This window comes from Paroedura picta, chromosome 6, assembly GCF_049243985.1.
Source record: "Paroedura picta isolate Pp20150507F chromosome 6, Ppicta_v3.0, whole genome shotgun sequence".
Classification (NCBI taxonomy): domain Eukaryota; kingdom Metazoa; phylum Chordata; class Lepidosauria; order Squamata; family Gekkonidae; genus Paroedura; species Paroedura picta.
The window spans coordinates 67,646,364-67,674,100 of record NC_135374.1 but is presented as its reverse complement, the minus strand read 5'-3'; the positions used below and the strand labels follow the sequence as shown (position 1 = coordinate 67,674,100).

The window sequence follows — 27,737 nt, the reverse complement described above, 5'->3', positions numbered from 1 at the left end:
ACAATTTTCCAGATTCTGAGAGCAGATTATTGCACCTTTAAGGTTGTCTAGAGGACAAAAGTTGCATCACCACAGCACTGTGATAGGGGCAATTTGTAAGGTTCAGGGGACTTAACCTAGCAACAGCTGGCATTACCAGTTAATCATGTATATTTGGAATTGAGTTGGGAAGTACTTTTATAATCTGTACCAAATACTTGAAAATGTTTCTTAATGTATTTGCACTCTCAACACTTTATGAACTCTAATACTTAATCTTCTTAGTTGTGTTCTTCAAATTTTACTGACACCAGTACTACATCAGCACATATCTGACAATATGAGATTTATAATACAGTATATCTCTAGCATATGTATTGCTTAGGAGGGTTGAATTTCTGCCTGTCAGCAAAATTAAAACATTATGAGAAACTGTATGCTTGGTTCTGCATGCAGATCTGTTGTAATGAATAGCAAGGTTGGAGAGGTTGTTGAGTGGGCATTTTTGCCTCTTCATTAGGCTCCATGTGTTCATACCCCTCCCCCCAGCAATTTCCACTGATGAAAATGTTGCAGAGGGGAAACCTGAAACCCCTTCCTCCCCTTTCAATGTTGGAAGTTGTGCAGAATGACTGTGAGGCTTTTAAAGGTTAGTTCCTGTGTGAATATTTGTCTGAGAATCGGGTCAACATATGTGGCTCATAACTTGTATTTTGTTCCCTTACTTATGTCTGTAATATGGAGACAAGAAATGACAATTTTTCATGATTGTTCTGAAGATTAAAGTATGCAGACAATGACAGTACACCAAACCCTAGTCATGGAATGTACATATGAATCCATCCATGTCTATGGCTGTGTCACTCAGTTCTTAATGCCTAATGGATTTAGAGGACATCAATGGGCACACATGTGAAAAGACATCATGCACAAAAAGAGAGTTGCACAAGCAACCAACAAGGCTACAGGAACGTCAGATAACTTACATACCTTTTCAGGACACCTTACAGATACCTTACCTCAGGATTCCCGAAACAAATATCCACCAGTAATCCCAATACCATTGCTAGAATGGGGGTGGTAAGGACACAGGTAAGCAAGAGAAGGAGCTGACTAAGGAAGTGGCGACCAAGCTTCACAGTGGACTCCTGCACATCATCCTTCCATTGCCACTTTTCAGTCCCACAATAAAATAGTTGGTGATCAAACCGCCACAGGAACAGCATGTCTCCTCTTTTTTCTCCTGGGTTTAGAAGAAAACAGTATTCAACAGGTGGAACAATGTCACCCACACAGAAGAACCAGCAGAGCATTGCATTTCTCAGTAAGGGATTGCCTTTTGCTTATGAACCTCCCTATAAAGTAGGTCGATTTTTACTATGCATATTTAAAGACAGTGGGAAGCTATCCAGCCACTCCACCTATTGCTGTCCAGTTTGGCAGAGACCGAGCTGCTAATCACAAGATCTGAAACAAAACAGCACTTCAAGATCAATCCTCCTTCAGCTCGAGCCTGTCTCCCCCCCCCTTCTCCCACTCACTCTCTGTCTTTCACAACCGTCCCCAGGCTTGGGGAGGGGGGGAGAGACTTCACTAGCCGCCATTGGGTTTGTTAGCCAGTTTCTTCCTTGTTTTGCTTTGCTTTGCTTTCTCCTGAGACAAGATGAGGGGGGGGGTTCCCCAGCCATTTACTTCAACCAGCCCATATTGTGTGATTTTTGTAGCAACTGCTAGCCACAACACAGTCCTATTATTCCCTCCCCCCACGTTGTTGGGAAGCCCAAATGCTGGGACTTTATTATTATTATTATTATTATTATTATTATTATTATTATTATTATTATTATTATTATTATTATTATTATTATTATTATTATTATTATAGTTATTTGCAAGCATTGCAGTTGCTAGCTCATGATCCCATAAGGGGTGGCATTCAAAAAGCACTGAGCATCTATGATTAGATTCAGAGGCATAGCAATGGAGAAATATTGAATTAAAAAAAAAATTGCAGGCCTTTTAAAACATGGAGAAAGAGGATTGGCTGCCTGGATTGATTAACAGGTGGAAGAGAGTCATGTTTGAAGCATGTTGCTCTCTTCCACCATTTCCAGCAGCAGTTGTGGAGGGGGTGAAATGAGAAATGGCAGCAGAGAAGAGCGAGACAGCAAACAGGTGAGGAGGGGCTGGGAGGTGCAATATTATTTAGTGCTAGGCCATTCAGCTGGCATAATGCTATTTTTACTTATGTGTGGAAATTACAAAGAATTTGCCTGCCAAAAAGTACTCTGCCTGAGGCCTGGAGCTCTTCAACAACAGATGTATGGGTGCTCTCAAATATTACAGAAGCTTGCTGAATAAATTGAGTTTACTTCTTCACTCCTGCACACATAATGGACTTGAATCCCCTTTTATACTACCAGCATACTTAGAATCTATGACTATACCCCCGAGATATTTTTGGCCATCAGATTAAATGCTATTATGACCCCAGAAATGAAAGGCTGTTATCTGGGAATCCCTTTTTCAGAATGGAGTTGTTTTTGTTATACAGGAAAGATAAGTACTCTGGCTCATCTAGTTTTTGAATGCTCAGGCTTCAGTGAGGAGGCGTTCTGCCCATGGTTCTGAGATGTAGTGCAGGTATCAAGCATGCTTTCATGGACCCCACCAACCAGACTAGACCACCTACCACAGAGTCTCATCTTCCACCCAGACACAACTTGGCTGCAGCTGGCAGCCTAGAAACTGAAAGGGCAAACTTAGAAGCTCAGGCTTCTCAAAGGAAATAGTGGACATTATGCTCCAATCAAGAAGACGAACTACAAGACGTATATGCAAACACATGTGGCTGGCATTCAAGAAGTGGGGCACCAACAAGAAATTGATCCACTACATCCCTCCTAAAGAGATCCTGGAAGCAAGGTTTCAAGCCAAACAATAAAGAGTCTGGTCACTGCCCTTCACTCCATCCTCAGCCTTCAGCTCAAGAACCTATCTGTGAATAAACACACAGAATGCTTCCTCCTGGGAGCAAGACATCTGGCCCCTCCTGTAAATCATAGGTTCCCCAACTGGAGCCTCCTAATGGTCTCATGGGCAGACACGAAACTGCCCTTCAACCACTAAAATTCATTCAACTGATCTGCAACTTTCATGGAAGATGACTGTCCTGATAGCAAATACAATCACCAGGAGGGTGTTCGAAATGGCAGCACAAGTTTCCAGAAAGGAATTATATATCTTCCAGAGGGGTTCAGAACAGATCTCTGCTTCATACCTGAGGTTAATGAGCATTCCATATAAACCAGTCATTCTATCATCCTTCTGCCCCAAACCAAAGCACCCAAAAGAAAAAGCTTGGCACGTGCTAAGTGGATACAGGGCTCTGCACATTATATCTGGACAAAAAAGCTGCATCCAGACTATCAGATGCCTTGTTAATTGCACCCAGCAGCCAAAATATGGGAGAAAGGCTTTCAAAATCCACCACTGCCTTCTGGGTTAAATAATGCATATTGGAGGCATACGAAGCACAGGGCCTGGTGCCATCCAACAGCATCACCACACGCTGAACAAGAGGAGCAGCAGCCATAGCAGCATTCTCTACAAGAGCTACGGTTGGGGAGAATTGCAGAGCTGCCTCATGGACATCCTTTTCAACCTTCATCAAACTCTATAGAATTGACCAAGCAACTTCAGGAGAATCAGCCTTTGGCAGAAGGTTCCTGCAGCAGGTGATGGAGCGGTAGGCCATGGGAAGGATTCCATCCAGAAGTACAGCATAGTTAAAACTAACCAACTTGGATGACATCTCCCCACTGAACGAGAATGAAACATTGGAACTTGAAGGTTTCTTCTCTTCAGTGGGGCAAAGTCATCTACACCCCCCTCAAAAAACCCCAAGGAAAATAAACACAAATAACACATGCAGCAGGGCTTGGACATGACTGGAGGTTTTGCCTACGTTCTCTTCAATAAGGAGTGCACAAAATTTTCATACTCCTACCTGAGCAAGCAGAGGCATGATCTAACCAGCTTAGATGACTTTGGCCCTCTGAACAGAAGAAATCTTCAGATAAGTTCTAGTTTTTCAATCTAGCTGTTTCCACATCCTAAGAGATGGCACCACAAGGAGAAGAGTGCCTGAAAAACATACCTGGAACATGGAAGACCATTAATGTGAGGTCCTAGGCCATGTAGAGTTTTTGTTTATGCCTGGAAGCAGGTAGACCTGGAATTTAATAAGTAGCCCTGGAACATGTTCTGAGGAGCTAAGCCCAGACTGGAATCTCACTCACTCATTTTTTACCAGTTGAAGTTTTTGATACATTTTCAAAGGCACCCTGCGCGTAGAGTGTATTACAAGAGTTCAGTCTGGAGGTTATGGTAATGTGGATTACCATAGATAGATCAGCCGAGTCTAAAGGGGTCGGTTTACAAGCAAGATGTAATTGAATGAAGGCACTCCTAGCAACAGCATCAACCTGTTTATCCATCAACATACCTGGAATGAACAGCACCCCCAAGCTTTTAACTTGATCAACCAAAGAAAATGTAACCATATCTAAGACTATAAATCAGCACCACCCAAACTGTCTGCCTTTCCAACCAGGCTCATTCCTGTCTTGTCTGTATTAAGTTTCGTTTTGTTTACCTTCAACCACTAGACCATTGCCTCAAGACACTGGCCTGGGACTTTCACAGCTCCCTCTGAAGGTAGAGGTAATGGTATGTAAAGATGAATGTTATGCACATATTGATGACAACCCACGCCAAAGCTCCTGACGGTTTCACATAGAGTTTAAAGAGCATTGGGAATAAGATGGAGCCCTGGGGCATGCTGAATATCTGGTCCCAGTTAGATAATTCTGCTTGTCCCATGGAAATACTTTGCTTCCTGCCAACAGGAAATTAACAAAGCCAATGGAAGACTGTCTTTTTAATCCCAAACACTGATAGTCATTAATCCTATAGAATATTACAGTCAGCCTACCAAATGCTTTTGATAGATTTACTAGGATCGGCAGCAATGGATTACTCTTACGCAACTGAAGCCTGAGAACATTCACTAAGGTTAATAAATCTTGTTCAGTCCCAAATCCCTTTGTGATGCCAGATTGCAATGGGTCAAGGGCAGATGATTAATCCAGAAACGCCTATGGTCGCTCTGCTTCAACTTGTGCCAGAATGGGAGATGGACACAGGTTGGTAATTGGCCATACTCATCTTATCCAAGATGACTTCTTAGGAGGAAGTCAAATCACAGCTTCTTTCAGCTGTGATGGAAGCACCCCTTGTTAGAAGGACATATTAATGATTTTTTGCACCTTTCCCCAGCATAATTTTGATAGCCTGGGTAGGCAAGGATTCAGTACACAGGAAAGGGCTGCAACCAGCAATGAAAAAAATTATGTATTTTATCCCTCAACTAGAAAGCCATTTCCCATTCCACAGAATTATAATTATTGCAATTTACCTTGGAATTCTAGAAGCAAAATTTGACATTTGCACAGATTACTGCATATTGATACAACTTTGTCAAAAACCTTTCTACAAAAAAGCCGGAGTCATCATTCCTGATAATTTTTTTTCTTGTGGCATTTTCCTTCTAAAACTGCTACTAGCACAATGTATGAAGAACCATGATAGAGCCATTCTTGCCACATTGCAAATTAAAGTAAGTAAATAAACAGAAATGTCACATACTCATTGAATTATACTGGGAGTTGGCATATCCCAAACAACTTGCACTTTGCAGTTCTGTACTTTGGGACAGTATTTGCCAGGGCTGAAAGCTGTCAATGTCTTGGATTCTAGGGGAAAAAATCTAGATGACAGGTAGATATTTTAAAGGGAGTAGAAACCACTCAGCCTAAGAAACTAAAAAGATAGATTCAAGTGGATAGCTGTGTTGGTCTGAAGTAGCACAACAAAATTTAGTCCAATGGTACCCTTAAGAGATTTTGTTGTTTACTCCAAAAATGATTTGAGGCATTCAAATGTAATTACATTTCACATCCACATTGCACAAGTGGTTGTTCTGATATATTTTCACTTGATGACTTGCCTCTTGTAAACCAGCAGGTAGGTTTTTAGCAACATTTGCATATGTGAAAGTTGTACAAGTTTCTTTTTGATAAACTTGTACAACCTTTAAAATAGGTCATTTACCTTTTCTGGATGACATATTTCAGGTTTCCCTATACCAGTTACTCAGTAATAACACCAGGATATAAACTCGAGATTCCTTTTCTCCTAGACTCCAGGAGAAATTATATCTGTAGTCTGTATATTAGTTGTAATTCTGATAGAACTCCACCCCCCTGGAGGTTGGCAGCCCTAATTGCCTAATTGCCTAAGTAAGATAATATTGTTTTAAGTGATCAAACATTGTCCAGCTCAGTTACTGAGATAGTTTCTATTCAATACAAATATTATTCTATCATAATAATCGTCCTACACATAGAAGATGATAATGTTAGGGAGAAGGCTAGCTTTAGATTCCTAAAACTTCTAGTTTTGTCTGTATAGCAGGATTTTATTTGTAAGAGCATTAATTAACTTAATTCCTCACCTTCAATCTGAATGATAAAATCTGACCAATTCCACACGGGGAATAAGCGAGAACTACGGGAGTCAACTATTCACATACCTTACCAAATGTGTTATTCCAATCTTAGCTATATTTACTGCTTAGTTACTTATGCATCTTGACTCTAATTAGCCCTTCCTGGTAACTAACCCCCCCACCTATATGTAACATCTGAGGAAATCCGTTTCAATGTATCTGAAGGAATGTATATCTACACATGCTAAATCTCTAACCATTTCTGCATGAGGAATCTGCCCCTGGACATTCTTTGAATGTTGGCAACTTTTCGAGCCCCCTTCCTGTGACATTGCCTGCATCCCGAGGCTGTCAAAGAGCTGGGCCAAGTTTGGGGCATTTTTAACTCACAATAAGAGAAGTTGCCAAAACTGGATAGTGGCAGGGGAACAGAAATAAAGTCCAAAAGAACAAGAATCCCAAAAGGGGGGGAATGTTGTATTGTTTTGACATTTCTCCATAGCAATGTGGCATTGTTGATTTTTATTAAATATGCAGCTGTGTTGTGGCATTATTGCATAGCAACGCAAAAGTGCCTTTTAAAAGATATATATATATATATATATATATATACAATAATTCCAGGGCTGGGAGGGGGAAGAAAGTTTCAGTCCATCAGAGAACTGCTGTGCTGTGATTGGTGGATTGCTGTGATTGACGAGCCAATGAGTGGAGACGGAAGTTCATTCTGCTTTCCCTTGCAGCCTTGTCAGGAGGCAAAAAGCTGTGACAGGGCAGAGGGCAGAAGTGGGAGGGGTGTCCCTTGAAGAGGGCTGCAAACATGAGGTTTAACATCTCATGTTTGCAAGCAGGAAGCCACTTGCATTTTACCCCTCATTGGGGAAATGGTCTCTTAGTTCTCTCTTGTACCCATAACTGAACTTGGTCATCTTGGAGGTGCCAACATAAGTTTATGATATGTTTTCAGAAACAAGTACTATTTGAATATTACAGAAATTATATAGTTGGCAGATAACAGAAATATGTATTTCTACTGTATTGTATGTTTAGCCTGCTACTAGCAAAACAACTTTAGTGCTTAGCATTTTATACCTGCACTTCTGTGGAATGAAAACATCACATTAAATTATTTCTTAAATTGGAATACACTACTAACATGAAGTAAAAGTGCATTTAGGAACAGTATATCTTATATACTAAGTATTTTAGTGGTGCTGGGGGGCTGTCTTCTCTCTAGAAACAATTTTTAATCTACTAGGAATATTTATATAGCATTCTGACTCTCGTTTTCTGACAAGGCCGTCTTCTTCCTTCCAAAGGAATACTTGCTTTATATGCAGTGACAGCTGAAAAGGAGGCAAAGGAAGACCAGACTCTCATCACTTTCTCCTTGCTTGCATCCAAGGCTCAAATGCTAAATAGTCAATGAGGAACAGTTTGCTTCCTACTTGTCATCTCCGCATTTTTGATAATAGGAGTATGTTCTTTGCTTTTAGTATTTTTATTCACTTATTTTGGCTGTGACATCCCCCCCTCCCCACTGGAACTTAGCTGTATCAAGCCATATATGTGATGCCTGAACGCGCAGTGTGACTTGTGCTCTACTTGGATCCATGGGCTTAGTTCCAGGCAATGACAGCTGTGCCTTTATGCCATAGGAGGTTCTTTTGACATCCTTCTGGAGAGACAGAGAGAGAGAGAGAGAGTATGGCTACGGGCTGCTTCTGCATAGGAATATTTCTCTGAATTGAGAGCAGCAGAACCTTACTTTTAAACCTAACATCCACACAATGTCATGCTCTTTCCAAACATGAACAGTGGGCTTCCTTTGGGCTGGATCAAAATAGGAAGTGAGGGATTGTTGGGGGCAGTGTGACCATACAGATGTTTGCCTGCAGCTAATCTGGGGAGGTAGGCAGAGTAAGATCTGCATTTCTTTCTCTATAGCCCTTTAACAGGATCCCTCCCCCCAATTCATAGCTGACCTGAGGTCAGGTGAATGGGAGGGATTCCTGGGCCATGCAAGATGTTAACATGATTGTCATTGTGTTATTAGTGAGCATAATGCGGATGAGGTGCATGGGCATCCTCTCTTCCTGCTCTGACACCACTCACTGTTGCTGTCACAACAATGATGCAGTTTTGTGTTTCCTATGGAAACACTCAAGTTGGTGTGCATTGATCTTGCATGGAAACTGTTAGTTCAAAATAATTAGCTATATTTAATGGGTAGTGGAGTAAATAAAAATTAACCTGATTTAGGAGACTTCATAACTTTCATCTGATCTTCCTCTTTTACCTATCAGCATTGTTCTATAGCCTGAGGTGATGCCTTCATTCATTGGTGTATTTATACAGAACAAATTGCAAATCAGCAGGCAAAATTAAAATGGCCTTTTGCCAATGTGTAGTCCTCTTCTGTTGTCCTTGCTTATTAAGGGCCAATGGAAATTGAGGAATGCTGATGCTATGTGGAAAAGATCAGCTAAAATGCTGTATTTAATTTAAATGCTCTATTTTTTATAGTTTCATTAGCAGACCTCTTCCTATGTTCATACACGTCACACATTCTCTAACACTGTTCTGAGTGATGAAACAGTTATGAACAGGATGGTTTAGTCAATAGCTGAGTCCTAAACAGACTGTTTAATAGTAGTTAACATTTATATAAACTTCTAGAGCAGGGGTAGTCAGCATTCGCTGGCAGGGGCTCCTGGGAATTGTAGTCCATGGACATCTGGAGGGCCGCAGTTTGACTACCCCTGTTCTAGAGAGTTCAGCACCCTTCACATCTGTCTGTTGCCTCTCCCACCAGTTAGGGTTGCTTGTCTGGAATTGATCAGAGCCCAGGCCTTTTTCATCAGGAGAGTGGTAGGAGCGGCGGCTATGAATGCCATCTGCACCCTCTTCCCTCCCACTCCTCTATGAGATGTTTGCTGGGGGACTGAGATTACTTAGGGTTTTGTTTTCTGCCGTGTCTTCTTCCTTTTTGGTTTTTGACTAATGAATTGTGATTTTTATGTCTGGGGTTTTAATGAGGTTTTATGGGCTTTTTATGAGCCTCTTGTGGCGCAGAGTGGTAAGGCGGCCATCTGAAAGCTTTGCCCATGAGGCTGGGAGTTCAATCCCAGCAGCCGGCTCGAGGTTGACTCAGCCTTCCATCCTTCCGAGGTCGGTAAAATGAGTACCCAGCTTGCTGGGGGGTAAACGGTCATGACTGGGGAAGGCACTGGCAAACCACCCCGTATTGAGTCTGCCATGAAAACGCTAGAGGGCATCACCCCAAGGGTCAGACATGACTCAGTGCTTGCACAGGGGATACCTTTACCTTTACCTTTATGGGCTTTTTATTCAGACATACGTAACCCGCCATGAGCCATCTGGGAGTGGCGGGTAATAAATCAAATTAATAATGATGATGATGATATCATGGCTCTGGCTCTGTGGAATGGGCTCCTGGAAGAAATGAGGAGAGCCTCCTCCTTGGACATCTTCAGGAGGTGCTGCAAGGCCTGTTTGTTTGCCACGGTCTTTTAGGGGGAGGTATCTTTTAAAAGGGGGGGAGTGATTTGATGTTTGCTATTTTTCTTTTGGTTTTATCTGAACATGTTTGAAACTTCTATTGTAAGCTGATTTAAACAAAGAGAAAAGGCAGGATATTAATGGTGTAATAAAGAAGTAAAATCGTATCTTGTAATCATTACAATAAATTTATAATGGAGATGGATATCTTACTATTGCAGTCAGCTGAGTATGAGACATAGCAACATATCTTCCAAGATGGATTACTATAATGGAATTACTTTAGAAAACAACCTTGAAGGGTCAATTGGTGAAAAATGCAGTTGCCTATATTTTAGCTAGCATTGGGTGATACACATACTTTCCTGCCTATTTGGAACTCAGTGAAGTAGTTTTCTTCTGTATTTAATGCCACAGGAAGTGGGGCCAATCACAAAATGTATGATCGTCTTAGGTCATTCACCCACACTGCAGTGGCAGCGAAAGCTCCCTGTGCTGTTCTATATGCATCATCATCTTTAAACCACCCGTGGCGCCACGGGCGCCACGGACTAAATAAAAGGCTAAGGGGTTCTAGGGCGGGATGTGTCCGTGATGAGGAAGGGTCCGGATTGGACCCTTCCTCCGGACGGACAATCGGAGGGATCAATCGGCAGGCGCGCAGCCCCTGCCGATTGGTCCCTCCAATTCCCAGCCCCAGCAACTGTGAGCGCGGCTCGCAGTTGCTCCCTTTGCCGCTGGCCTGGCGCGTCGGAGGCGCAAAGAGCCTCCGACGCGTCAGGCCGGCCGCAAGGGAGCCCCCAGCAGCCGCGCGGAGCGTGGCTTCCGGGGGCTTCCTGCCCGGCGGCCTGATGCGGTGAGAGGCGCAAAGCGCCTCTCGCCGCGTCAGGCCGCCGCCCGAGCAAGCCCCCACCAGTCGGAGCTGCAAAAGACCCGCCCGCAACTCAAAATGGCCGCCGTGAACACACCGAGGAGCTGAGGACACCCCGCCGCCGCCTGCCCTTGACGACGCCTCCTTAATAAGGTGCCCTTCCTTCCCGCGTGCTGCCCTGTCCCTCCCTCTGCCCCCACATTCTAGCGCCCATTGTATTTTCTTTACAATGGGCTCTTTTCCTAGTAGAATATAAATGTTTACTGATGCTGTAATTTATTTTAAAGAAGATTAATATAAATATTAAAAGTATTTGCTCAGGGAAAATTTGTTAAGATTTTCTGCATTGTGCATCTGTTTTTTAAAAAGCTGTGTAAGAAATGCACATTCCAGCAAAAACATACCTTTAAATAAGCATTAATGAAGAATCTTAGTAGTATTGCATTTCACATGCATTTGTGAATAACTATAGAAACAACCTAGAGAAGCTGTAAAGTATGGATGCAAAAATGGTTATGCATGTTGATGCAGAAGTCAGCTGTATTGGTCCAAAACTACTCCAGGGCCTGGCTTCATGGATATATAATGAGAGAATACTGCAAAATATCATCTAGTTGCCATAGAAACATCTCACTTGGCACTTTATTCCTCCTCCATTCCCACTTTGAGAAGGGTGATAAGCTCCTAAACTGTAATGAACACTGCCTGAAACAAAGCTATAATTTAAAATTTAGAATTTTAATAATTTTAACAGTTTTAATAATGGGAATGAATTGTTTTATGTTTATGATTGTTAATTTTATTCTATATGCTATAAGGAAGGGCAATATAAAAATTCAATAAATCAATCATGTGGCTCTGCCCTGTTACTTATTCTTCCATATGCAGTATACATGTAGCTCTGGTGCCTGGTGTTCAATTTTTAAAAACATTATGGATTTTATATTCATAACTTTAATAAGGAGAATAGTAGACAAGTATCAAATGATAACATAAGGAACAGCAACTGAATAATACTCTTCAGTATGATGTCCATATAAGCAGTGCCCATTATTACTAGCTGGCAAAATACTCAGGATGAAAGGAAAGTGGAAAGAAGCGTTTCAGGAATGCTTGTGGTGACATCTCCATGCACCATCTGTACTCCATTTTAGAGTGTCATGAACTGCAGGCTCTGTGGGTTTTCTGTCACATCCTCAAACATTAAGATTGCCAAACATGGCCTGGCAACCTATAAGAGATGAGGGTGGGTGGGTACATTGGGTTGATGTTGGAAGGAAGGAAGGAAGGAAGGAAGGAAGGAAGGAAGGAAGGAAGGAAGGAAGGAAGGAAGGAAGGAAGGAAGGAAGGAAGGAAGGAAGGAAGGAAGGAAGGAAGGAAGGAAGGAAGGAAGGAAATACCAGCTCAGAAATTGTCAGGCATCTCATACTGTCTATCCTGAACTTGTTTTCTCAGAAAGAAGTCCCATTTTATTCATTGGGGTTTATCCCAAGCAAAAGATTCCAAGGATTTTAGAACCATCATGTAAAAACTGGTAACATCTGTGATGTTACAGAATGTTCCAAGATACTATAATTGGTAAAAAGGCAGTATCAGAGATGGAATATTGAGGGCCATTTCGCACGGCTTCAAAATAGCACAATGGTTGCTAATTGAAAACGCTACTAATTTGCCTTAACGCACGACGTCGCAGACAATCTGCAACACTCCTGAAACCAATCAGCAAAAAGCGCTTCGTTGTAGCGCTTTCAGGGGAATCCAGAAAAGTGGATTCACCCTCCGGATAGCGATACACTCCTGCAACCAATCTGCAACACTAGCGCTAAAGACCTGTGCGTTACCATTGTTGCGGGTTCTTCAAAGTCCCTCCTCCTGAGCCTGTCCTCCAAACTTCCGGCGAAGCGATCGCCATTTCAGCCGAAAATCGGGCCCGTGAGAGGGGGGGGGATTTTTTTTTTATCACTCGAGGCAGCGTGCCAACGATCATACAATCAAACGACAGCTCACATTAGGCAGCTGGATGGGTCTCTCCGTTGCAACGAATCTACCTAGATTCGTTGCTATGGGTCTGTTTTTTTTTTAAACCTTTCTTAAAGGGAAAGGGGCTGTTTGGGAGCATGCTAACGGCTGCCCATTGGCTGCTTGACGGCCAGGGGCGGGACGAGCTTGGCAATAGCGCTTCCTTTCTAGCGATTTCTGCCGAGACCGGAAGCCTGTGGGAAACGCTAAAAAACACAACTGATTCCACTACAAAGGCAGGTATGCATAACGACGAATTCCACTATTTTAAATGGCGATTTTTCATTCCGCAAACAATTTGCAACAAAGATCCCCGTGCGAAAAGGCCCTGACAGTTCAGCTGTTGGGGAGAAAGCCATGCTCAGAGCCTAGGGAGATAGGTACACCTAAAAAAAACAAAACAGTGGGGCTCAGTTTCATATATTCATTAAAAATAATGTTTTAAGGCATGACCAGTCCATTTAATACCAAGTAAAAGTTGACAGCTGCAGGTCAGCACTCGAAATACTGTTTCTGGTTCCTGAGTGGTTTGTCAGAGTACCAACTGCCTACAGTGAAAAGGTCACATCCCTTTAAAAGAGGCTTATGTACAGGTGATGCCATGCTATGAAATACTTTACCTGCCCTTTTCCAGGCCTTTTTTCCCTCCAGGGCTGCTGGAAACCCTAGTGGCTCAGTCTGGGAAATGGGGAGTCATTCAACTCTTACAGGATACCTCTGAAAGTACTGTTAGAAATTATTATAAATACCTGTCACACTTAGTGTTTGTTTGTTTTGTTCTTTAAGGTGTTGACTCCAGCACAGATCAAATCGATTTGTCAGGCAATTTTAGAATCTGGCAAACAATATGCACTGCGGAAGAGGAAACCAATTCCACTCATGTACTCTTACTATGGAACAGAGTATCTTGGTAAGTAGAGAAAAAGTCAAGGTTGACATTACTAGGAGTGTTTCCATTATTTATTAAAATATTGTATTTTTACATTATTATGTTAATGCTATCGTTGTTATCACCTTGTTGTTACTATAAATGATGTTTCCTGTATAATTTTCTTGTATCATGTAAACCACCCTGAGTATTCGGGGAGGGCGGTATATAAATACCATACATACATACATACATACATACATACATACATACATACATAATATCTTAAATGGTTCTGGATGAAGGATGTAGACACCAACTAAAGAGACAGCAGACAAACACAATTTTCTTAATAGGTATAGGCTTTCTTTTCTTCAACTAAATGGCTATTTACATTATGGAATTGGTATGAAACATCTAGCCAAGGTAAAGAAAGACCATCTTTTATAGACTCCTACAAGCCAGCCTGTGCTGTCCAGATTACTGTGGCTGTTATAAAAGAGCATATACTCTGCAGAAAGATATTTAATGAGTAAAACTAACCAGCCTACCCCCCAGTTTTGTATGGTGGTGTTTGATCTGCCACCAATGATGCATGCAAGAAGTTTACTTTACTGTAAATTTGGTCACCTGTGTAGATCAGGCTTTTGTGAAACCCTGGGGTATTTTGATGGCCCTGGAAGGGTTTCCCAAATGGGTGGGAATTAATTAATTTTTTATATATGTACTGAGTGATATGACCATTTATGGTCATGTTGACCCCACTCCCCATGACTAATAATGGGCCTGAAGGGGGTGGGAAGGTGAACGGCCCTGGTAAGCATGTACACAGCTTCTTAGCCATATTCTGCACAATCATGCCTCTTCAGGGGTTTCTTAAAGCCAGAAGAATGTTTCAGGGGTTTCTCAATGGTTAAAAAGTTGAGAAAGGCTGGTTTAGACTGTCTCATATGCATGCCAGGAGTGTGACCTGATCTACAATGTAGGCAGTTTACAATCATTACATCCCTTGTGGTGAAGTATTGTAGCCTCCACACACTTTAATTAACTCAAAGAGGCTTTGTTTTCAGTTGCCTAATATGAATACTCTATGACTATTCAGTAGAACACTTTTTATTTCAACTGTTTCTTCCTTCGTAGGGGCTGCTCACGGACTTTCATCCATTCTACAAATGCTGCTCTCTTATTATGAATATCTTCAACCTGCTGATCAAGAACTAGTGTGGCAGAGTGTCGATTTCCTTATGGATCAAGAACAGAATTCCAACTGGGCTCCAGAACTAGGAGAGACAATTGAACGAGAAAATGAGCTTGTTCACTGGTGTCACGGAGCTCCAGGTTCTTTCCATGTAGATATTGTGAAGTCAAAGTCTGATATTAATTACACTTTTTGCTCCCTGTTTTAGACAATATCATTTTGCTGAGAGTGATCCCCACTGGGGACAAGAGAACATCATACCTGGGGTCCATGGAATCTTGAAAGCCCACTTAAACAATTCAACCTTAGGAATGGGTAATTCAGTTTGGATAAGCCAAAAGTTCCCAAGTCTATGTTGATTCAAGTACTATTCAAATGCATCTGAGTTGAATCCTCATCCCTATACTTTAAACTAGCCAAATCAGCGGTAACCGAATTGTGATTCAGCCACTATTCAGCCAGTTTAAACTTCTCCCCCCCCCTCCACATACACCCTTCTCAGGTGCTCAGGGAATGTGGCACCAAACAGCTGATCTGTCACAATCACCTGCTTGGCATGCCCTTTAAATGCCTCCCCCTCCCCAGCCTTCTCAGGCAACGGAGGTATTCTTTGCTGCCCAGGAAGGCTGGGGGAGGGAGAGTGCATACCAGGCAGCTGATCTGTCATGATCAGCTGCTTGACACATTCTTTACATGCCCCCCCCCAGTCTTCTCTGGCAGCAGAAATAGAGAGCAGAATCAATTTGGCTGAATCCAAACCAGTTATTGGTGATTTGTGTGTTTTGGCTTCAGCTGAATCTATTCAGGCTGAAGCCAAAAAGTACTGAAATTGTATTCTGTGCACATGCCCATACAACCTTTACCACCTCCTCAACGGCTAACAAAGATGATGCAAAACAAACTTGGGGAAGGGAACTTCATAATACAGACAACTGTAATTGTCTGGTTATGTTTAACCATTTGCAGCAGCTCACAAGGCATAGGAAACCATAGCAGGTACTCTCTGGATGATCTCACGCACACACACTTGGGGCCATTCTGCACTGATTCTTTGTAGCAGGAGTGTGGCAAATTGAAATCGCTACTAATTTGCAGTTATGCACAACGTCGTTGACAATCTGCCACACTCCTGAAACCGATCCACAAAAAGCGCTTCGTTGTAGCACTTTCAGGGAAATCCCAAAAAGTGGATAAACCCTCTGGAAAGCGCTACACTCTTGCAACCAATCTGCAACACTAGCGGGAAAGTTCGGTGCGTTACCATTGTTGAGGTTTCTGCAAAGTCCCTCCCCCTGGCTCTCTCCTCTGATCTTCCGGCGAAGTGATCGCCATTTTTTTTCTCGGAGCGAGCGGAGATCAACGCACCGGCGAGCCTTCATTTACCCAGCGAGGCTTCCCCGGCTGCAGTCCCTCCCCAGAGCTGTTTTAAGTCACCAAGCACCAAGCACCACACAGCACCGTTTGCTGGTTTATTTTCCCTTTATTTTCCCCTTTATTTTCGGCCGAAAATCGCGCCCGTGCAGGGGGGTATTTTTTTTTTCCACTCAGGGGAGCGTGGCAACGATGAAACGGCAGCTGAAACAACACCTGCTGGCTAGATTGGTCTCTCTGTTGCAACGAATCAACGCAGATTCGTTGCAACGTGTGTGTGTGTGTGTTTTTAAACCTGCCCTAAAGGGAAAGGGGCTTTTTGGGAGCATGATAACGGCCGCCCATTGGCTGCTCATTTGACTGACGGCCAGGGGCAGGACAAAGCTCGGCAATATCACTTCCTGGCTAGCGATTTTTGCAGAGACCGGAAACCTGTGGGAAACGATAGAAACGCAACTGGATTCCACTACAAAGGCAGGTATGCATAATGTCTGTCCTATCACAGAAAAAAGGCTGTGTAATGGAGAGTGCTGATAGTTTATATCCAGTGGTAATCATTTATTATATCTATCATCTATCTATATATTTGCACTTTATTTCTTCAATGGTATATATAATATTTCTTTGTTGTTTCTATAGGAATTGCATACATGTTTGCAAAAGCGTACTTAGTTTCCAAGAAGCCCCAATATCTAGATAGTTGTATCCGGTGTGGAGAACTGACATGGCAGAAGGGACTACTGAAGAAAGGACCTGGAATATGTCATGGGGTGGCTGGCAGTGCTTATGTGTTCCTGCTTCTGTACAGGCTAACTGGAAACTCTAAATACATCTACAGAGCACAAAGGTTGGTACTGGTGAAGTTTAGTGGTTTTACAAAAGCTTATATGAAACATAAAAAAGGATTTAAGTGTTTTGTTTAAATTGAGGTATGCAAATAATCCAAACTGCAGTTATTTGGGTCTGGGGGAAAATACTTTTTTTTTATCTGTAGCTAAATGCTACTCTGCCTCCAGTCTTTGCTTTGGGGGTAAGGTTGTTGATCATGCATTCACAGAGACCAGGTCCCGTGAAGAAATGGATGCTTCAGAATCTGGTTTCTATGGGACTGAACCCCAGTGACAGCCCTGTCCTTTCCAGATTCCTTCCTCAAATCTCCAGGAGTTTTGTGACCTGGATCTGGCCACCCTTTAGCATTCAAACAAAATTCGTAGCAGTGCAGGGAACTGTTCCCCACTTCATGAACTGAAATTGAAACCTCTTGATGGTACTAGCTGAAGTTAAACATCTTCACTCAGAGCCCTCACTTCACTGTGACATAATTACATAAAGATGCCACCTCTTCTTTCATCCCCCGCACCCTTATTCTGCCTGAGAGGCTGACACAAAACTAAATCTGGGATGGTAGAAAGCAATCCACCCACCCCATTCCTCATCATGTTCTGCTGTGTAAAAATATGAACAACTCATAAGAATAACATCTAAAATGATAAGTGTTTTCTCCTCCAGGCTGGGCTGGTGAGGTAGGACTTGATCAGCTGATTCAGCAAAATTCTGTTTTAAAACAAACACATAATCCAGAAATTGCACTGCACAGATCACAATATGCACTTACCTGAAGTCATGAGACACTAGGATCCACAAGCATGTGTGTGGCTTGGTTGTGACGGAGGTTCTAGCTAACAACCATTTGGTATAGCTGGGCCATTCTTCTTTTGTGGTCAGTCTCGCTGATAACACAGATGGTTGGAGGACTGTCAGCATATATGGCTAGGGATGCCAGCCTCCAGAGATCACCTGGGATTACAGTTCATTACCAGACTACAGGGATAAGGTCCCCTGTAAGGTCCCCTTTGAAGGGTGGACTCTATGGCTTTGTACCCCATTGAGGACCCTATCCTCCCCATGCTCCATCCTCAAATCTTTAGGAGTTCCTCAGCCTAGATCGGGCAATTTTACTCCCCCTCCATCCCCACACTGGTCACCAGAGTGGACCTAGAAACCCTATGCATGGCTGAGCAGGTATTAATCCTGTCATTAATACAGGATTCAATAAGATATTAGGATGTATTTTGCTAAAGTTCCTTCTGAATTGAGGAATAACTGCAATTATCTTAAAATAGCAATAGAGGGCCTTGCGCTTGGCAGGTACAAACAGGTTGGAGGTTCCCGGCCCTCATGAGATTTGCCTGACCTTTTTGGCCCTGGCCCCTGCCTGGTGGAATTAGCTCCTAGAAGAGCTGAGAGCCCTGATGGAATGTTCTGCAGAGATCTTCTGCCAGGCATTTTTTTGAAGCTAAGTACAGAAGATCTGGCCCCTTCAGCACCCCTTGTACCCAGTGCCTCTTATTTGGCCTATTACATCCCCTGAACTCATAGGCTAGTTCTGTTGGCTGGTATGGGGGTGGATTTTGGGGGAGGGGTTTTTAGGGTCAATCTATTGTTTTTATTGTTGTGAGCTGCTGCGGGCCAGCTGGTAAAGGTAGCAGCGACATATAAGCAGAATGAACGAACAAACGAATAGCACCTTGTAATTTATGAATGTCTGTCTGTGCTTTTTTTGTCCTACTTAGATTTGCTGAGTTCTTGTTTACAGAAGAATTTAAGGCTGGGTCGCGAGCACTTGAAAGCGTTTACAGTCTGTTTGAAGGTTTCTCTGGGACAGTATGTTTCTTAGTTGACCTGTTACAGCCTAACCAGGCAGAATTCCCTCTCTTCAGTGTCTTTGTGTAAAGAGGAGCAGTTTCCAATGCCTTGTCAGGACAACCACTCCGAAGGCCCCTGCCGTTTCACTTCACTATTAATGAAGGCTATTTAAAAATAATACATGAGTTAGCTTTAACATAGCAAATGAGGGGAGGGGAAGCAGATGAAATCCTTTAGAAAGGGAAGCATGTGGTCTATTTTTTAAGTAGGTGTTATACAAGAGTGGGGGGAATATACACATTGTTTTCCAAAAAGTTCCAAAAGCTTAGTTCAGGCCTGACAACTTGCATCTTACCTGACGGCAACTGACCTAGCCACCATGATCCATGCGACGGTCACCTTTAGATTAGACTTCTGTAACTCACTCCATGCAGGGCTGCCCTTGAAGCTGAATTGGCAGCTCCATCTGGTCCAGAACACAGTGGCATGACTCCTTACTATGACTAAATGGAAAGCCTATATCACACCAGTGCTTTCCAACTGTACTGACTCCAAATCAGAGTCCAGATCAGGTTCAAGGTTTTGGTGCTCACCTTTAAAACCCTAAATGGCCTGGGATTACTTATGGGGGATCGCCTCTAACGCTTATACCCCCTCTCCTCCCCCCACAACCCCCCCCCCCCAAGATCCAGCAATTGCTTAGCATCCTGGACCAAAAGAAGTAAAATTAGCCTTGGCCAGAGCCAGGGCCTTTTTTATCCTAGCTCCAACCTCATGGAATGCCTTCCAGGACCTTAAACAGTTCTGGAGGGCCGGCAAGATAGAGCTGTTCTGCCAGACCTATGGCTGAGACCAGGAAATTAACACCAAGAAGATGCTAGCCTCCCTACCCACAAAACTGCAATATACCATCCACAAAAACACGAATTTGTCCATCAGAATCTGGTTCCTTCTACAAGGTTTTCCAGAAGGATGTTTAAGAATATAATTTAATTAATAGATTTTAATTTAAAATTCAAAAATTGTTTATCAGTGTAAAAATTAATTGCATATGTCTTCTTCTTACCCAGGAAGATTGAGCTATAAAAATAAAGTTGTTGTTTTTGCTGTTATTATTTTTATTATTTTTATTATTTTTTATTTTTGAGAAAGATGGATTTGTTAAACAGACAAATTTTAACATTACATTTTAGGAATGTACAACATTGGAACAAAATGAGTATGATTTTTACGAAGCATCTAAAAGCATAGGGGGTGTCTGCTAGCACCCCACCCAGTTGACAGTCATCAGTGCAAGGAGCTTTACTTTAACAACAGAGGCTCTTCTGCTGGCAGAATTTCTTTCACAGGACAAATCTCTACTATTATCTGTGGCTAGGACAACACCCATACAAGGCAGTTCTAAGCAGAGTTAAGCATCTTTAAAGTACTTATTCTTCTGCATGTACTATTATGCTTAATAATTCGTAAGCCAAGCAGTTTTAATTATAATACACGTGACAAATTAGTCTTGTAGAAATAAAGTCCATTTGTAATGCCATCCAAAGCACATGAGCAAAGCTATTGGAGCAGGAATTTCCCGCCTCCCCATACCTGCTGCAGTTCTTGGTGCTTCCCAGAATATTGTTCTTTGGGGTCAGGAGTAAAGTGAGGGTCTGCAGTGGAACGGAGGAAATCATCAAAAGTCACATGCCCCTTTCCCACTGAGTGTGCTATTGCACTGGATTAGGTGCAGTTATGCTACCAGAATGGTTCCTTTGGATCAAATCCATGGTTCTTCAGATGTGAAAAAAGTTTCCCTGAAAAAACAGCTGGTAAAACATCTTTCTGGATCTCAGGAGACCATTTTCTTACACTAGGATTACCAAACCATATTCATGATCAAGATAAATGAGGATAAATGCCATTCTGTATTTCATTTAATATTGTGAATTCATTTTTGTTGGGCTGGCAGAAAGATTCCCTTTCTAAAGAGATTTGAATCACAGTCTGCTTTCCATATTAGCAATGTTAATGATACCTAAGAAATGATATTATGGAACAGAATTGCTTTAAAGGAATATTTTTCATTTGTAAGGGGTATAGACTGAGCCCTACTATAGATCTTTGTTAAGCAGTAAACAAAATGCTTTGCTTCAGGATTTTAAGAATCCAAGCAAACTGAAATGTATTGAAAGAGTTTGTTCTCATGCATTAAATGTTAAATTATTATGTTATAAACAATCATCATTTCAGTGCAAGTGTTTATGTGAGATAAGCTTTTCCCTATCAGGAATCATTCAACATACTGTATTTTAAATTCTTCCATCTAAACAAGTCTAACAAGAGACAAGCATTACAAAACAAACTGGCCAGTAGTGTGGCTGTTTTGCAGTGGGAAGGGATGTAGCAAATTGCCAAATGAAACCTATCCTTGTATGAAGTTCTGTACTGTGTGCATGTATCAGTTTTAGCATTAGAAACAGATGTATAGCCCCTGTAATAATATGTGGTGCTTCTGCAACATTTTATTAGTGATGGGAATGTGTACTGTGAAAGTTAGTAGCAATTGCTTAGATCTTGTTCCTAAACCCCTCTTCCAAAAAGGCCACTAGGGAACTAGGTAGTTCTTAAAACTCATCTATTTAAGCAGACAGGCATCAAGGATCAAATTATAAGGCTACAGAATTTGAAATGAGAATTGCACACATGTGCATATTGACACCCGGTGGATTATTTGTATGCACTTCCTTCTCCTTTTGGGTTTGTAATTTTCTATCTGTAATGAGAGAGAACACCTTCCTCCCTGGCTTCCTCCTTCCACTCTTTTTGGGCCTTTCTCATAAGGAGACCTTTACTCTCTTGCACATCTTGTGACATTATGGTTGTTTGTCAGGAAGCTTCCCTATTGTGCAAAACAAGCAGCAAATAGGAGTTGAACACCCATCAGTTCGACAAGTAGGGATGCTACTCTAAACTACTCTATAGTCTCAATTCTGTCTCCTCTTCCCTTCTCTGGGGGCTCTGGAATGATGGGGCATCCAGATTCTAACACATAGGCAGGGCCCATTTCATGAGTTTTCCCCATTTGATCAGCTCCTCTCATTCACAGAAGTGTATTTTCCAGTGATAGTAGGAGATTTCATCATGGGAGAGTGTCTCCTCATACTTCATGTGCAAAGTGTAGTCAGCAAATGAAGATTGACAGTAAAAAGAACAGATGGCTTACGTGGATGATTTCTTAGGTTTCATTTGTTATAATAGACCTAAAACTGCAAAGGGAATGCTGACATAAGGCACAGTCTCTTTTAGGGATTCACAATGCAAACCTATGCAAGTTTACTTGAAAGTAAATCTCACAGAGTTTAATGGCACTTACTTCCAAGAAAATATGTTTAGGATTGCCACCTAAGTTAAATATGTAATTGTGCTAGGTTACCTATATGTGTATTTAAATGCAAATTTCAAGTAGTATAATATTTAATTGTGCTTCATTAACATACATTGTGTGTCTATTTGTGATGTATGTCTTGTATACTAGTGTGTAATAAAATAGATTTCATTCTAAGGAGCTGTATATGTAACTGTTGAACAATGTTCTTCAGATTATAGTAAAGTAAAATACTTCTGCTAAATAGAACATTAATATTGCCTAGCTATCATTTTAGTAGCTGATTTGTAAGTTTCAGCAAATACCTATTCCTTATTCTAGAAATCTTAGCTTTGTCTATACCCCAGATAGCCTACCTTCTTTATACATATTACAAATCTTCTCTGGATCTTGATAAGTACCTGAACCTCCTTAATCTTTGCATTTTGATGTTGTGCAAAGTACTATTGTGGGGAAAGGGGAAACCATTTTTATCATGTTACTTGAGCATGCTTTCTTGATGTACAGACTCTTATTGATTTACCAAGGCAAACACCACTTGTCTGTAATATATCTAAATTACTGACTACAGCAGAATCAAAGTCTGTATGAAATGCTTCCATTTCTGCAGAATCTTATATCTACTAAGACAATCAGAAATGGTCAGATAAATGAGACCAAAAGTGTATGCTTAAAAGATGTAACTGAATATGAAATCTTTCTGCTGTGATTGAACGTTTTTCACATTTGCAGTTGCATAATTTGCAGACAGCAAGTTCAGTATCATATGTATTTCCCAGCTCCCTGACATCCGGAAAGAGTTTGGATCATTTTCAATAAGGAATCAAAGTACTTAAACTTCTAGTGCTAAACTTAAAGAGTTGAAAATGTCTGAAAAAGAAGAAGAATGATAAAGCTACCAAGCTGTTTATTATGCATTTACAGCATAACTGAAATATCTTAGCTGGAGTTTTAAATTGTGACATTCTGATTCTAAGGCTACAACAAACTGTGATATTGCCCTGATATTGCAAGGATATGATTAGCTAAATCATTGATAATATAATTCAATAATAGAAAATGACCAAAATGTTCCTAAGAGGGAAAAAATGTAGTACAAAGCCATAATCCAGCAGTACTCAGGGCCCTCAAAACAATACAATTTGTATGGGACATAAATAGGTATTTTCCTGCAGAATGGCACAGAATATTGCTTTGTTACACAACTATTTATACTGTGTATACTGCACTTGAGAATTAAATTGCCTTGAACAATGCCTCAACATCAATTAAGCAGTCTTTTATTCTTGTATTGAATTTGTATTTATTAATCAATTTTACTTTGTTCTGAATTTGACAATAGTTGTCTACTGCTCTAGGTGTATATATTCAATAATATAATTGAAAAAAACTATCAATTTCTGAAAATGCTTAGACAGAGTGGACAAAGTTTAACTGGCATTTCAGGACTGAGGGAAATCAGATGGTATTGTCATGTTTGTGCTCAATTAAAATTTTGATATTTTAAAAACATATATATGTAAGCAGTAGGTTATTTAAAATGAAGGGTAGCTTCTGGTTTTAAAACAACAGATTCCCTATTTTTCACATATTAATAGACATTATTTATCAGATAGGGCCAATGACAGCAATACAATATATAATAAAAATAAAGTTTAATTAAAACTTATTTTGCAAAGTATAACGCTGATTGCTGCTCAAAAATATTTTATAATGCAATTGTATTTCATAAATAATGTTATATAATGATAGATCAAAAATATTTTCTATCCTACAGTATTTGTATACTACATAGAGTAGGAAAGACTAAACCATTCTGGTTCACATAGAAAAAAATTAATCTGAAACATAAAGTTGCATGTCTAATCTTTATTGCCATGTCTAATGGGGAGAAAATGGGGACTAAAGGCTACAGCAATCATGGACTTGATTCTATATGTGGGGCTGTTTATGACAGGCTCACTTTTCAAACCTGTTGTTGAGCTACACATTACTCACAACAGTACTTGGCTTGTAGCAAAAAATGATGTGCTGGCAACCACTTGATTAGAGTTACGCACACCCTGAGGTGATACACACCTTTATTTTTCAGTACTGTGGAAGATCAAGACTTGTAGCATGCTACTTTCTGGGACCACCATGTAAAGTCAAGTCCTAGGTCCCACTGAAGACCACTGGGGCTTGAGGAGATGTTTGCAAACATACACTAATAAATCCATTAATGATGCAGGGTCATCTTAATACAGAATACAGGTCCATCTTAAAGTTATGTATATACACGAACCAGGGAAATGGAAGAGAAAAGGTGGTTCAGTGCTGCTTGCTAACAGATATTGTTATGTATTGTTATACCCATAACAATAACTGTTCCTTTATTTCAGCATACGTAACCATATAATAAAAAATGTTTGCATTATCAACTTCTATCCTGCTCACTGCCCGAACACGGTACAATCTGTTAGAATTAAGATTCGTTTTTTCTTTTAGAATTGCACCTTATGATTTTAAAAGATCCTTTCGTATAATAATGTTTGGAACACTGATATTCCCAGGTGTATTTATTGTACTAGTTTTGTACTCTAAAACTAAAGAGAAATAGAAATTAGAATTTTTTAGAGCCTTTTAAAGCACTGATAAGAAATATTGGCTTAGCTATGAAAGAACTCTCCATCTGTCCATGTTATTTAAATAAAATCTGTGTGATCTTTTGCCTTAATTCAAATAAAATGTAACTCTATATGTTGTGGCTACTTGGTATTTATTGAACAATAGTATTAAATTTGTTTCTCAATCAGTCCCCTTTTTGTCTTTGAGTCACTCCATGACACTTCCAACTTATATTGTTTAGAAGAAAAATTTAATTTCACTGATGGAAAAATCTAGAGAGGTATCCTACATGCAAAATATTACAAGAGTGGCACTGGAATCTTGTGGCAGTAATCTTGGGGCCAGTAATCCTATAACATCTAATGGGCTCCCTGATAAATTCCCCCACAGAAACATTATAAACTGGAAAGATCTACTGATAAGAGTGACTCTGTTCTACCTGTCCTGCAAATTTGGGAAGAATTGGATATGCAGGGTCTGAATTACAGTTCTCCTAAGAAGGTCCCCCCCAGGAAAGTGCTTTCTGGTTGAAATGACAGGTGCAGCCTCAGGAGTTTAAAGAACAGACCCTGTCCAAGCTAGAGACATCAAATACACAAAGGACTTCCCACTGATACTCCTCTTGTGGCCCTCCAAGCAGATTGGACTTAATTTCCTCCAAAGAAGATGGCCCCAGGACAAGTGCTTTTTGGGGAAATGTCAAGTGCAGATTCAAATGTGTATAGAACGGAGGCTACACACACTAGATACACAAAGAACCTCACCCTCTTCCCCACTCTTCTATAATCTCTCCAAGTTGGGGGCAGATTACCTTTCTGAGATCTCAGTTATGGGGCCTCTCCCTCATGCCAAAAAAGATCTCCCTAGCGCTCTTCCTGGAAAAAAATAGCTGTAGTTACAGGAGTCTACAGAACAGTTTAGTCAGGAACAAGCCAATGATACCAAACTCACAGGGAAACTTCACCTGGGAAGACCCCTCTCCCAGTCAGACACTGGAAGCAAGGCAAGCATTTCTCCTATTCTCACAGCCCCCCCCCCCATCTCCAAAAGCAAAGAGGGTAGCTCAAAGCCCTGAGTGTACCTAATGCCCAAACCTCAGCAGGGAAAAGGTATTTACCGTCAGGAGGGTATAAAAAGTGGGTCTTCAGCCAACGCACCCAGTAGCTAAGCCTCTCCCCACAACATGAGCAGAGACGTGGGGTGGCTGAGAGCCCTGAGTCCACCTGGCGCACAAACCCCACAATGGGAGAGGTATTCACTTGCAGGAAGGATGGGAGTGTATAAATGTGGGTCTTCAACCAAGGCATCCAGTAGCTAAGCTCCTCTGCTCAAAATGAGCAGAGAGATGGGGTGAGTCAGAGCCCTGAGCCCACTTAAAACCCAAGCCCCACCAGGGAAGAGATTTTTCACAATCAGCAATACATGAATGTGCTCTGCTTTTAACAAGTTCCCTGTTTCTCTAACTGCCAATACACAATTGAGGTGAGGGTGCAGAGCAGAGGTATATATAGCATTCTGATTCCCTAGAGAAGAATGGGAACTCTGTTATTGGAAGAAGCACCTGTTAAGTTTTGGAAGCCCCCTATTGGTGTTTCCAGGGCTGTACTGTTGCTTTTGATGTTTGGTAAACATTGTGATTGAGTGAAGAGAGTCTGTCTGGAAATTTTTCCATACATGAAATTTTCCATACATGAACTACCATGAATTGCCACATTTTATTTTAATTCATGGAACGTTCATGTTGGTTGACCTGCCATGTAACCTCAGTTCATAAATTACAAACTGGCCAAAATTAATCATGAACCAGTCCATGAGCCAGTTCACGCCCATCTCTATCCAGTGCTTGTAACATAACAATGTAACCTCTTCTTTTGCAGTGTGGTCTTAGTGAATGGGGTATGAACACCACTGTGTGTTGCCTCCTATGAATGGTTTAACCTGTGAAATAACTTGGACACAACTGGATTTTAAGCATCATGCCACTGGGTGAGAACTGGTGTTACTGGTCAACTGATGCTGAGGTCATGTCCAACTCTTGGCGATCCTATGGGTCAACTGTCACATCTTTCAATCTTGCACCACTTCTTTTAGCTGTATAATGCTCTGGCCAGTGTCCATTTTGATTGTATCTAACCACCGTGTTCTTTGTCAGCCTAGTTTCCTTTTACCACTGACTAGTAATATCAACAGATAACAGGATGAAATCTGGTACCGAGTCCATAAAATCTGCTCACTAGGAACGTCTGAGAAGGACTAGGAATATTCCAGAAATGTTCCCCTAGAAATATGTTTTATTTGCTTCATAACAATGACCAATACTGCAGCACAGAGCAAACCAAGGCACGAAGGGGGCCTAATGTCGGGCTGTTGGGACTCTCCTCAAGCACAAAGTAGCCTCACAAGAGATAATCAACTGGGGTTATTGATTCTCCTATCAAACAGGGCAAGAAAGGTCAGTCACAGTGGGAAATGGTATACATGTCTTTTAAGCTGCTTTAGTGAGCTGTTCTAAGGCTCCAGTGGCATAAAGCTTGTTATTGGGACCACCTAAACCGACAGAATGGCTGAGAACAGCAACAACTGGAAACTGATACGCTTTCAGATTCACGGAATTCTTCAGGATGGCGAGAAGCTCTTCAGCCCTTCCTTCTCACGTTAGGGCCGTTACCGAGTGCAAACTGGCAGCCTGCCCTGAGCTAAGCAGCTGATGCCTCT

At 41.4% G+C, this 27,737-nt stretch overlaps 1 protein-coding gene across 2 annotated transcripts in view; it reads left to right on the top strand.

Moving 5' to 3' along the window:
- Nucleotides 1-25,154, top strand: part of LANCL3 (LanC like family member 3) — a 30,389-nt gene extending 5,235 nt beyond the window's left edge. Inside the window, exons 2-5 of one of the 2 annotated variants that reach the window (XM_077342932.1) lie at nucleotides 13,749-13,872; nucleotides 14,971-15,168; nucleotides 17,039-17,246; nucleotides 18,973-25,154. In XM_077342932.1, the coding sequence (XP_077199047.1) occupies nucleotides 13,749-13,872; nucleotides 14,971-15,168; nucleotides 17,039-17,246; nucleotides 18,973-19,132 (690 nt within the window). In that variant the 3' untranslated portion in view covers nucleotides 19,133-25,154. Of the gene's footprint in view, nucleotides 1-13,748; nucleotides 13,873-14,970; nucleotides 15,180-17,038; nucleotides 17,247-18,972 lie in introns of those variants that run through there. The other variant, XM_077342933.1, reaches the window with a different exon arrangement.
- Nucleotides 25,155-27,737: the final 2,583 nt, after the last annotated feature.